The sequence below is a fragment of the Eretmochelys imbricata genome, chromosome 10 (genome assembly GCF_965152235.1).
Source record: "Eretmochelys imbricata isolate rEreImb1 chromosome 10, rEreImb1.hap1, whole genome shotgun sequence".
In the NCBI taxonomy this organism is placed as follows: Eukaryota; Metazoa; Chordata; order Testudines; family Cheloniidae; genus Eretmochelys; species Eretmochelys imbricata.
In genome coordinates, this window is record NC_135581.1 from 41,947,132 (window position 1) to 41,960,441 (window position 13,310).

The 13,310-nt window shown below is 40.0% G+C and overlaps 1 protein-coding gene across 1 annotated transcript in view; it reads right to left on the minus strand.

Moving 5' to 3' along the window:
* NEO1 (neogenin 1) overlaps window positions 1-13,310 on the minus strand; it is a 503,941-nt gene that overhangs the window by 63,231 nt on the left and 427,400 nt on the right. The window contains exons 10-16 of the mRNA XM_077827907.1: window positions 12,873-13,021; window positions 10,319-10,457; window positions 8,337-8,386; window positions 7,314-7,458; window positions 4,921-5,031; window positions 1,123-1,317; window positions 237-332 (exon numbers count right to left, since the gene is read on the minus strand). Of these exons, the coding sequence (XP_077684033.1) occupies window positions 237-332; window positions 1,123-1,317; window positions 4,921-5,031; window positions 7,314-7,458; window positions 8,337-8,386; window positions 10,319-10,457; window positions 12,873-13,021 (885 nt within the window). The remainder of the gene's footprint in view (window positions 1-236; window positions 333-1,122; window positions 1,318-4,920; window positions 5,032-7,313; window positions 7,459-8,336; window positions 8,387-10,318; window positions 10,458-12,872; window positions 13,022-13,310) is intronic.

Here is a 13,310-nt window from a genome sequence, read left to right on the forward strand (position 1 = left end):
CAAAACCAAACATACAGTTTTGGGTAGTTTAATAGTTGGCTTAACAATTGAAGTTAACCACAAAGGCAATAATGTGAACCAGTTTAGGACACAGAGAATATCTGATATCATAAGAGAATAAAACTCTATTGCATTATGCATTTTCTCATGTCTTTGATTGCTTTCTGGGACTCAAGGCTATAATTTTCAGCTATGTGTAAACAATAAATTAAAAGAAGGCAAACATTGCCCTTTACCTGTATGAGGCCTGGTCACTGCACTCTCATAGAGTGGGATTCCTTCACCAACATTGTTAAATGCTTTCAGAGTTATGACATAGTGGGAACTTGGATCTGATGGAAGAAAAATTCACATGTAGTTTTAGTGCAATTTCTCATTGCAAATTGTTACTTCTATTTCCTGCCTCTAGTTTCTCTATACTTCACTCACTGCTTTACTTGTTAACAGAGAAATGCATCCAATAAGCAGCAAAACTAGAACTGTGAGTTTTCTCTAAGACTTTGTCTTCCAGCATGCTTTGTGTATCGGACCGTACAAGAATTCTTTGCATACTACAGGATGTCTGTATTCATACCAAATCTTTAACTGGAGCAAAACTGAGATAACACTGAGGTACTAGGGCTGTGGGGAGGCAGCTGGGGCTAGAAAGGCAGCATGTCCAAACCCCTTTGCTGATGATGAATGGCCACTTTAGACTGCAGTTTGTCCCTGAGGGAAGGGGCCAGATGAGGACTGGCAGTGGGTAACTGAGGCGAGGTGGGCTTAGGGGATTGGGGTTCCCCAGGGAGGGGAGACCCAGAGTGTGGGGGCATTGCTGTGGGGCAGAACCCCAAGGTAAGGGGCACCGGGGTCCAGGAGGGATGCGGGGTCTGAAGTGCTATAAGTGGTGGAGATCAGAAGGAAGCAGGCACCAGCAGGAGGCACTCCGAGGCTGGAACTGAGCTAATTCTCAGATGACCAGCAGGAGGCACCGTGGTGGTGACTGCTGGCCATGCTACACTTCATAATGGAAGAATCTTTGAAAAACACAGTTCCTTATTTTTATTTTAAGCTGTGACTTGGAAAATACCGATACAAATCAGAATTAAAATTTAGAAAACAATGTTAGTGAATTTTCCTCACCCAAGTTCTCAATGGTGTAATAGCGTTGTTTGTAGTCCACTTTGATAGTCTGTGCATGAGGACTGCCAATGCCATACCCTATAGCATATCCTCTTACCACAATGTTCTGGTTTTCAGGAGGAGTCCAGCTCACTACAATACTTGTAACAAGTGGACGAACATGTAGGGAGCTTGGAACTTCAGGAACACGAGTTTCTGTTACAAAAAAGAAAAATGCAAACCAAGTATTCTTACAAGTATTCTTAACCCCTTGTGCTGCCACAGAGCAACGCTAATATTTTTAGGAAACCCCACTTACATTTTTTCTCTGTTAGTGCTCAAAAACAAGGGCTGCAAAGAGTGACAAAATTCCAGTTATTCATCTGTGCCTTGCAGCAGAAAGTAAAAAGATAAATGAAAACTGAAAATCCAAATATGGTAATTTTAACTACCAAAAAGGCAGGTCTTGTTATAACAGAAAAAAAGAAAGAAAAAACAACCCCTCTATATAGTAAACTAAAATTAACAGACTTTTATATTCCAATATATACAGAAATTCATACTTCTAGTACTTTTCTTAAAGGAGAACTTTTACACTGGAGCAAAATATTACCGACAGAGACAAATCCATTTAACTTTCTGGCTTTTGTTTATTTTCCTTGCCACTTTGCAGTTTTCCAAAATTTGCTTAAAATAAAGGATTTACCCCACTCCATCCTCACTAACCATTTTCTTCTTATGTATGTAACTGCAGCACAGTCACATTGCTGACTTTTTGGCATCAAAGTATTTCCATGACAACAGACTGACGACACAGCAAAAAGATTATAACTTTACTGTAGAATTAAGGAGACAATTTTATAGCTTTAACAACTGCCTGTAAGAAGTTATTAAATTTGCTACATAAATCACTTGTGATTTGTCCAGTGGACTCTAGGTTAGTAGTCCCTCTTTAAATCTATAAGCCCCCTTTATTTACCAAAGCAAGTACACAGACATATTGTGACTATGTGGCTGATGTTTAATACTCTTATAAATCTGCAGCACCTCACTGGTTTAGTTATGAGCCCACTGCATGCAGTCTTACTGCTGAGACATCATCAGAAATGAGCACCTGTGGAATCCACATTAAGGGTCTGAACAGAGCAAACACCCAATCAGGATCCAATCAAATCGATCAAAACTGTGTAGCTGAGTTCAGATGGATTTCCACAGCACTATCAGAAGAATAGCATCAAAGTAATTTTAATGAAGGGCTTTTACCACCATTGTTAATTGAAATATAAGCAACTAAACAAACTTAATATATATGTCTGCACCTTTAACTAAATTGCTTGAAAGTAAAGGAAAAATAGCTGCTTTTTATTTGCATTACTTTCTCCATCCAGTGGAACCTGCAGTGGCAGATGTTAAATATTCCAAATAAAAGATAAGATGGATTAATATTAGGTTCACACAAACAAAAAATCAATTCTGCTAGTTCTGCTGGCTCCTGCCTGCAGGGTTTCTCGCTTAATGAACTGTGCTTTATTTATTGAAAATATTCAACCAACTTCACTGATCAGGATGTCAGCTCATAACATGCCTATTGGCCTGCCTAACCTAGAGGGCTTATGGTCTCCATCTAATATTACTGGTCAATTAAAATTCACAATTATTAAATGCAAAAAGCTACATTAATACAATGCTAAAAATGAGAGATTAAATTGTACAAACTCAGTCCATTCTAAACTTCTCACAACAGTGTACAGGGGCCATTACATCAACTGGAGATCAGACGGGTGCCGAGGTGCCACAGCCACCCCACTCCATTATGGTGGCACTACACTGTCATAATATTGTCTTATACAAGAGAATCTTTCACAAGCCAAGGTGAGCAGAGTATACGGCTGCTTTAAACAAAAAAGGAGGAATAAAAAGGAAGGTGATAAAGAGAAAAAAGAGAAATGCAAAAAAAGATTAACCGATTATTAAAACTGATCCAAGGACTCTATTCATAACCACTTTCTAAACTGAAATTTCTGTCTGTGGCTACCTCTTGTATGAGCTAGGAAAGGCAGTGTTTTCTCCAGCTCCCTAAGGTTGCCTGCTAGTTTGTGACTCTTTACCTTAGCCATTAGTCTCCAATGTGGAACCTGCTACATACTTTTTGAAAATCTAAAATATAGTGCATCTACTGAATTCCCCTTACCTATCATGGCAGCTATATATCGTCAAATAACGTCAGCAGATTAGTTAAGTAAAGCCTCACATTCATTGATGAGGTCACACTGGTTATCCTTACTCACCTCTGTTTTTCAAGATATTCTCTTACACTGTCACTGAATGCAGTGTCTAAGAGTTCTTGTATGAAATGATGAAGTGACACTTTTAAAAAAAAAACACAGTTTGCTTCTTACCAAACTCAACTGCAGTTGGTCAGATTCTGGATAGCCCCAGCTAAACCATCTTTCCTCATTCAAATCCCTCCTAAAGATGCAGGATAGGATTTTTAAAACCATCTAGAGGATTTAATTTCAAATAGAAGATGATATGGGTCTAAATTCCCTAGACTACTTTGAAAATCAACCTCGGTTCTTCCGTAAGACCCCAAATAGTTATCATTTTCAGTCAAATGCCCTCTTACCCTCTCTCTACTATAAAGAAGAAAGGGGTGAGAGAGAAAGAAGTTTAGAAGAAGAAACAGCCTGTCACCAGGGTGTGAATCTAAGTACATAAGTACCTAAGTACGTAACATAATCTTATTATTGTTACCTTCGTCCACATTTTTCCCTTGTCTACTAAGTCTTTGTGCTTCCCATTCATTTCACCACAATTATAGTTAGGCCTCAACCTGCAATGTACAACTTGTGGGCAGACTGCTGAACACACACAGCCCCACTGCAGTCAACAAGACACCCCCTAAGCCAGGAGTGGCCAACCTGAGCCTGAGAAGGAGCCAAAATTTACCAATATACATTGCCAAAGAGCCACAGTAACATGTCAGCAGCCCCCCGTCAGATCCCCCTCCCTCCCGATCAGTTGTTTCGTGGCATGCAAGAGGCTCTGGGGGGGAGGCACAGGGGAGGGGGTGAGAAGGGGTGGAGTGGGGGCAGGGCCTGGGGCAGAGCCAGGGGTTGAGCAGTGAGCACCCCCCGGCACACTGGAAAGTTAGCGCCTGTAGCTCCAGCCCCGGAGTTGGTGCCAATACAAGGAGCCGCATATTGACTTCTGAAGAGCTGCGTGTAGTTGGCCACCCCTGCCCTAAGCAGAGCAGTCTGCCAAAGCGCTGGACCTTTGAAGATTGGGGCACTAGATTGGAATTCTTTGGGGCATGCACTGTGTCTTATTTGCTTCATAAAACACTAGCCTGCTGTATAAATAATGAGTATATGATCACACTTTTGCTTGCCTCACGGAACAACTTTTTTCCCACTTTTTCAGGGTGAAAACATGTGGAGGATTAAAGTCATGTACCCAATTACATTATTTCTTTTCAATAGACATTGAATAATTCATAATTGACATTGGCACCCTGTAATTAGGTATTATTTAGTGGGGAAGGCAGCACAATACATAGAACTGAAAGTAAAGGAGCAGTATTTACATCTTCAGTTTTCAGGCCAATTTCTTGACAGGAATTTTATTACATTAGTGACTACTACTAAAATTATATATAAATAAAATAAATAAAATGTGTCCTGTTGTGCAATTAGAATATAGTAAACACAATGGAGCAAAATTATGTTTGCTTTGGAAAAAGGTCTGCCAAATTTTGTAGTTACCCTGGTCCATGAATTTTGAGGTCTTTAAAGTCAGAAACATGCTTATGGTCCTTACCATCTAGATCACTCTCAAAAGTTTCTGCTGATATCCAATCAGTAGCTGGTCCTGTACCATTGCTTGTTAAGGCAGCCACACGGAAACTATATTCTGTACCTCGCTCAAGACCTAATATAAAAATAATATACAAGTTACTAAAATAGGAGCTCTAACGGTGATCAAAGAATCACAATTTCTAATTAAAACATCAAGAATCTCACCATCAGACTTTGACAGTAAAAGCTTGTTAATGCAAAACTAAATGAGTGGATGAACACACTGTAGCTGCTGTTGTGACATCGTCTGGGTCAAGCCTGAAACGTAGCCAGTGAGTTAAGTGCATTATTTTTTGACCTTTCACCCCGAGACTGCTGTTGAGCAAAACCTGAGGTCAGGAATGGAAATCAGCACTACTTGCAGTGAGACTCCAGTAAGTGAAATTGACACAAATTATTGTGTAGCAGCCAGACTGTGACAGCAGACACCCAGGACTATGGCGCTCTGGAGACCTTCCCTGTAGGTCACTGGCAGAACAGCATGAACGTCGTGTGTAACATATATAGCCAGCTGATAAATGAAAGACTTTGCTTTTCATGCTAGTAGCCCTTTGTCTGCACAACAGAAACCTCCACATTTCTATAACTAACCTTCTGCATTCAGTGCCAACTATTGAGTGATCAAAGTATGTAGGAAGTGAATTATTCTTCTTAGATAAACATCTATAAGCTATAACCAAAGCAATGGTAAGATACACTGTAATAGTTAATATATACCTTTATCAAACATACATATGAATAAGAGCATCCACAGTTACCCCCCAAACCCACCACTGTGCCATTTAAGGTATTTTAAATAAGGAACATAAACCTTTATGGCATGGTTTGAAAAACACTTCCTCTGTGAGCAATTATTCCATACTTGTCCATTATGAGATTTCTTGCACCCGCCTCTGAAACATCTGGTACAGATCAGTGTCACAGACAAGATACTGAATTAGATGGACCACTGGTCTAATCCAGTGTGGCAATTCCTATGTAGTGGGAGCTAAGAATTCAAGATGGTATCCAAAGAGCCTTAAAAAACCCAGGATTCAAAGGATCATGTTACATCTTGGAGGAAACAATCCACGGAAAAAACAAAAAACAAGATTTAAAATCCCCCGAGCATAAAATCTTTGTGGTACAACTAAAGTTGTATTAGTTTCACAGATCAGCTAATTTTTAAATGAACACTAGAGTTAAAAACCAGTTCAACATCACCTTCATTATTCACATTTTAGTTTATTAGAATAAATGTTTAGAATTTATTTCTTGTATTTTTGTATTTGCACTATTCAGAGCACTCAATTTCAGTTTTGTTTATAAACAATTTCTAATCAGCTCCACTTTACAGAATTCTGTTATATGAAAATAGTAAAGTCTGGATTGTGAATGCTATTTTTAAAGGAATACCATTCCTCTGAAAATTTTCCATTGACCTGTCAACTGATGTTAAGTTTACAGAATTCAGATTGTTCTGACAGAGCCCATTTACATGTACTAATGATATGGGTTGCATGCTGAATTTCCTTAATGACAAGGGTATGATGGGACTAAAACAAAACAAGTGTTTCCAAGTGTAGTTTGGTTTGGCTTTACATGCCCTAAATAGAAGAGGTCCTGCTCCATTCTCGAGCCCCACAGCACCACTGAAACTCACTGTGCACGGAGCTGGCAGATCTGGGAACAAATCATGCAACTGCCCATTTTAAGTGTGTGTTCATCTAGTTAGGCTATTATTTTTAGAGCCCTGTGTGGATACAAAATTTTTATACACATCTGATCTGCAAACATGGTCTGCAGATATAAAGTGGATATCCACAGATTTGCAGGGCTCTAATTATTTTATCTTATAGCAAAAACAGTGGCTGGCTAGTTGTGACTTCAGAGTTTAAAAAATGAACAAAACATTTAGAATCACTTATGTGTTGAGTGTCCTGATTACTTTTGTTATATGATGTACATATACAATTCTATCAACAATAAAAAGAGTACATTAGCACTTTTCAACCAAGGATCTCAAAATCCTTTACCAAGGTTCCACTTTGCAGATAAGGAAACTGAGATTTAAACAGATGATTTAAGGGAGTTGTCCAGTACACACAGCAATCCAATGGCAGAATTAGAAACAGAACTCAGGTCATGACTTCAGTCCTGCCCTACCTGCTGTCCCATGCTGCCTCCAAACTTACCACAATTAGCTCATGTAAAGCACATTTTCAGGTCACCTATAAATGCTAGGAGTGTATGGAATCTTGTTCCCAAACCTGCCATTCCCAGGAACAAGCAGGACCTACTCAGCTCCTGATAACAGGAGCTTGGGGATAATTGTGACTTTTTTCAGTTTTAACTAAATGATGTAAAATAGCTTACCTTCAATTAGCTGAAAAAGTTGTGTCCCACCAATGCTCTCTGTTACCTCACTCTTACGAGATGCTTTACGGTAGCGAATTTTGTAGCCTGTGATTTGACCATTGTGTGTTCCTGCAGGAGGGGGCTGCCAATGTATCATGATGCTCTGTGAAAGGTAAAATGCATTATAAATCACTGCCTCCCATCAAGCCGATCAAACTGTTTTATTCGTAATGCTCCATGTATTACCCCCCAAAAAATACAAATAGTAAAACAGAGGATATTCAGGAAAGAATTTTTAATTAATCTGCAAAAATACTCAAATTGTAAAATCTTTGTGCCTAAATAAAACCGAATGTGCACATGGTTCTCTATTTTAAAGTACCCAGGAGGCTATCCTGTAATAATGTTTATATACACATATGTGTACACACAGATATATGAAATTATTATAAATCAGACACACAGGGCAGTAGTTAATCACTGGGAACACATTCTAGCTACTTCAGGGTTTTACATTTGATCTAAACTCTTCTGTTCTGTAGTACAGAGCCTCTGTTCTTAGCCCTGGTGCATTGCCATTTAGTTACGTGTACTCCTAACCCACAATGGAGCTTGTGCTGCTCCAAACACAGGGTCATAATTCCTCTAGTTTCTTAGTACACACACAACTGAATAGAAGACAACAGGCACCATCTCCCAGAGTAAGACCTGAGTTGTACCAAAACTGATAAAGTTATCCAAGTGGTTGGAAACTAAGGACATGTAGGTTGGAGGAATCAGGTGATGTACATGGAAAGAAAAAGCCTGCCCTGAACCTGAATACTTGGGGAGATAGTACAGAACTGATCTGGAATTAAGCCGATCAGGGTCTGTGATCTGGAGAGGGGTAGTCTTTCTGGGAGAGGGGGACATGTGTCAAAGTCTGCTTGAGGGATGGGAGGATTTGAAGGAACAGTCTAAGGGGGCTTGAAATTTTGGTCAACCTGGGCTCCATCTACTAGTCATCCACCCGTCAAAAATGGCAAATTAACAGCATCTTACCTTGGAATTCCGCACTTCCAGCGACAGATTCTGTGGTGCAGCACTGGGGACTAGAAATGTTTTAAAAAATTACTCCTCCAAAACTCTGTAAGTAATAGAATTCCTCCCTGATATCAGTCCATTGCATAAGAGTCAAATCCCAAGATCTCTGGTCTTAGACCATATTTTATATACTTATTAAATAGCTCTACCATGAATACTTTACGGTAGACAGTAATTGTTCAGCCAAGTAGGTCTTACGGTATATAGATCTAGTGGACACAGGTTCTATATTTTTAACCTGAGTGCCTACTAGTAAGCACCTGAATAAAAGGGGCCTGATAGTCAAAGTTTCTGAGCATCTACATCTCACATTGACAACACCAGAAGAGATGGTTGCTCAGCATCTTTTAAAATCAGAACATTTACTTAGGTTCCTAATTTTGGGCACCCAAAATTTGAAATTTTGTCCGTATTGTTTATATCATGACATCCTCCCAAAGGAAAATTGGATACAAAGTAGCTCAGGTCTGTTTAGTGGTGTAAAATGAGAAATTCTTTGTTAAACTGTTTAACTAAACAGTAGCAACTTGGTATCATGACATTTACAATTGGGCTGTGAAAAAATGAACCAATGGATATATTAGAGAGCCTTAGACCCTGTTATGTCCCGTCTGCACTGATTTAGTGGTGCAAAGCTCACATAAAGTTATCCCAAAGGGATAGTGGAGTCTTCTCCTGGCATAGAAACGAAGAGCCAGCATAATGTAAGGGGCTAGGGTGAGGCTGCAGCATAACAAGGCTATATAGGTTGGGATCAGAGCATTCTGAACTCTGGTGATACTTAGCTGGCAGAATAGTTCCTAGGGAACCATTCCAGATAGCATCAATTGAGAGCCCTCCTATGGCTACCGTAATTTACGCTGGGGACTAGCTAGGCTCAGCATGGGTGTGGCAGAAGGGCAGGCTTCTCCCTGAATGTGAGCTCAGCACAAGTGAAGATTAAGCCCTGCTCTCTTTCACAAAGACAAAAACAGATTAAGAAGAAGAAAACAAAAACTGAACACTTTCTGCAAGTGGAGCCTGCTTGCAAATAGGGGTGCGTGAAACCTGAAAAAGGGAAGAAGTATCTGAAGGGCAATCAAGAATAAATACAAGCATATTTCAGAGCTAAGCATTACACGTAAAAGCCAGTGTTAATAGTGGCCACTACAATTTTTTTTAAATATAGGCAAATTTACGTACTTCCCTTTCTGATTGGCTTGCCTGAAATAATGTAACAATCGCCTGCTTTTAGCAATAAATACTACTGATTTAACAATATCCACATGGGAAGCAGATCAGAAATACAGGGTTTTTCCCCCCATCAGCTAGCAAACTTAGCAGGTGAATTATTAAAGGGAAAAAAGGAGAAGAAAAAGTGTAAAGATAATGTAAGAACAAATATGAAACATCAAAGAAATCATCAATTTATCATAGCGGTACTGTATGTGCCACTACAAAAAAGCATCTTTTAAATTTAAGACTAGGACTTAATCATTCCAATGCAAGTATTTATTCTGGGGTTGATGATTATTATACAAGATCTCCACCTATGAACACTTAAAATGAAAACTCATTTAATGTGAAAAATCTGCCTACATACAGTAAATTACAGAAACTCAAAAAAAAAAAAAAATCTGGGGTTACTGGCTTCAGTATTATTCTGTGTTTTTGATCTAGATATGTTGTACAAGCGTTAGTCCATGATGTGAATATTAGAGAAATAATTGCTTGATTATTAGAAAAGCAGATGTTTTTGCAGGTAAAGTAATCTCCTTCCACCCACTTCCAACAATCTCAAAGAGGTCCATTCAGCATGCACGAGCATATTCCGCAACCACATCATGATACAGGGCAATGTCTTGCAAGAAACTTCTGCAGTTCTATTTGGTTAAAAATCCATTTAATCGGAAGAGATCACCAAATGATTTCCACAAGAAAACTGGAATAAAGCAACTCACCATCTGACAGAGTTTGCACAACAACATCTTGGGTAGAGACTCCAGGACCGTGTTTATTGTAGGCTACCACTCGGAAGCTGTACTCAGTATATTTCTTTAATCCATTAACGGTGTAGGAGTGACCTCCAACATCAACATCCTGTTCACAAAGATACATGCGACTCAATCCCTAAAGCAATGCTGACATGCTAACAGGCCTGGCTCCCGGCAAGCACTGCAACCTGGTGTGCTGGGTCACAGTGCTGCTCAGGTTTGGCCCCTGCCTCATCATGATGGAGGGGCAGCTGGGCAATACAAAGATTAGGGATCACATTAAAGCCACCAATGGCTAGGCAGCAGTTCTGCGGAAAAGGCCCTAGGGGTGACAGTGGACGAGAAGCTGGATATGAGTCAGCAGTGTGCCCTTGTTGCCAAGAAGGCCAATGGCATTTTGGGATGTATAAGTAGGGGCATAGCGAGCAGATCGAGGGACGTGATCGTCCCCCTCTATTCGACATTGGTGAGGCCTCATCTGGAGTAGTGTGTCCAGTTTTGGGCCCCACACTACAAGAAGGATGTGGATAAATTGGAAAGAGTCCAGCGAAGGGCAACAAAAATGATTAGGGGTCTGGAACACATGACTTATGAGGAGAGGCTGAGGGAACTGGGATTGTTTAGTCTGCAGAAGAGAAGAATGAGGGGGGATTTGATAGCTGCTTTCAACTGCCTGAGAGGTGGTTCCAGAGAGGATGGTTCTACACTATTCTCAGTGGTAGAAGAGGACAGGACAAGGAGTAATGGTCTCAAGTTGCAGTGGGGGAGGTTTAGGTTGGATATTAGGACTTTTTCACTAGGAGGGTGGTGAAACACTGGAATGCGTTACCTAGGGAGGTGGTAGAATCTCCTTCCTTAGAAGTTTTTAAGGTCAGGCTTGACAAAGCCCTGGCTGGGATGATTTAATTGGGGATTGGTCCTGCTTTTGAGCAGGGGGTTGGACTAGATGACCTCCTGAGGTCCCTTCCAACCCTGATATTCTATGATTCTATGAAACCTAACCAGTGCTGTGACCCTGCTCACTGGGCTGAAACACCTGGAGTGGCGAGCTGTGCTCAGCCCAGTGGGTGGGACAGGAACCACCATTGCAGGGTGAGTCACAGACACACACAAAAGTTAGCAGACAAATAGGAAATATTGGAAATCTATGGCTTTCTTATCCACCCTGACAAGCCTGCAGCCCAACCCATAATCAGCTACAGGGGCAGCATTGTTGCTTTTTCCTTTAAAGTCACAATCTATTGAGTCAACAAAGCTTAGTCACATAAGAGGATCCCACTCTCTTCCTCCAAAATACTAGCAGCCGAACTCAAGCAATAGAAAGATTAGGGATCACATTAAAGCCACCAATTAAATTAGCTGTTTCCATCTCTCGTAAAAGAGGAATGAATCTGTCTACAAACTTAGCAAGTCCACTTGACATAGTCTGAGTTAATATTGCTAAACTTAAGATCCTCACTGTGTTTCCAATACTTCTTAGCAAGCTCATTGACTTGGCTCTTAAGTATTCCCAGGACACATTCTCTTGTGATGGTGCATGAGCCTTTTGTTGCCCTCTGGAGATGACTGCATCCCTGATGTTTCCCACTGAAGTGGTGGCCCTTAGAGAAGGGCTCTGTGGGACAAACAGCCTGGAGATACATTTTCGTATTAATTCCCAACAAGAACTCAGTCAGTTCAGGAAGACACTCCCACGTGGGAGTGAATTAGATATATGAGATACATGCAAAGCTTTGTGGAGGGAATGGAGCCAGAGACTTCTGATAAGTTATTGTTATTGTGGTTAAACCAGAACTGCTGAAATAAATCCAAAACCCAGATAGGCTTTTTGTATTTAAGTCTCCTTTAAAATTTCTGAGTACCCACTCAGAGCCAAACTTGCCCTTTCATAAATATTTCTTCATATGCATTCGCTAACTTGGGGCCTTGTCTATGTAAAGGCTGGTGCAGCTTACCTAAAATCAGTTTTAAAATGAGCAATTTGGTTAAAACAATGCAAACTCCAGTATGAAAAGACATATTGCTATGTAATTGGATTATGTTGATTCATCTTGCCTTGTGAAAAGCTAAACCAGCACAAGTCAGTTTTAAACTGATAAACTGTTGTAAACTCCTATGGATTTTCTTAACTAATTTGCTTTTAAACTAATTTTAGTTTAACTCGTGCAACTTTTTTGTGTAGATCAGACCTGAACAAGTCATGTATCAATTTGCTGTTAAATTAGATGAGCTAGAACATAGAATACTGTCTTAATTTTGTTATGTTCGTACTTCATGAATCCCACAATACTATAAAACTCTCAGTTCCTCTTTTCAGAGGGACATTCAGTTTCTATAGCTCCATAGTTTCACCCTTAATACGCTGGCATTATCCAAACTGCCAGTCAAATGATTGGCAGGATGTTTTGAGAAACTCAGAGGAAAAGCGTTATAACTAGAAAGTATTGTTATTGGGTATATGGCTGTATGACCAGAGTTAAACTGGCATTATATTCTGTCAAGAGAGATATAGGTATCATACCTGTTCATTATCTGTCCCCTTTTCCATGTAATACAGCTTGTAGTTCTGGATTTCACCATTGCCTGACAACGGTGTGTCCCATGTGACAGTGATTGAAGTGGGTGAATTAGCATATGCTCGAATGTTCGGTGCTGGACCAGGAAGTTGAACTGGAACATAAACATGAAACTAGTGTAAATTCATCAAACATAACTATTAACTTTGACATTGCTAAATATACTGAGGCAAACCCAAAGAGCAATCAACCCTGAAATACTCCTTAAAACAGGTATTCTGGGTAACTGAACAAACCCATTAATATTACTGTACATTTTGCAGGCACAAGTTGTGTCCGCAATGGGAGTCCACCCTTCTGAAAACTTATCCCTACATATTGTGCATAGCCTTTTAGGCACATTCTACTAACAGTGAATCAAACTCCACTCTATTACACCAGTT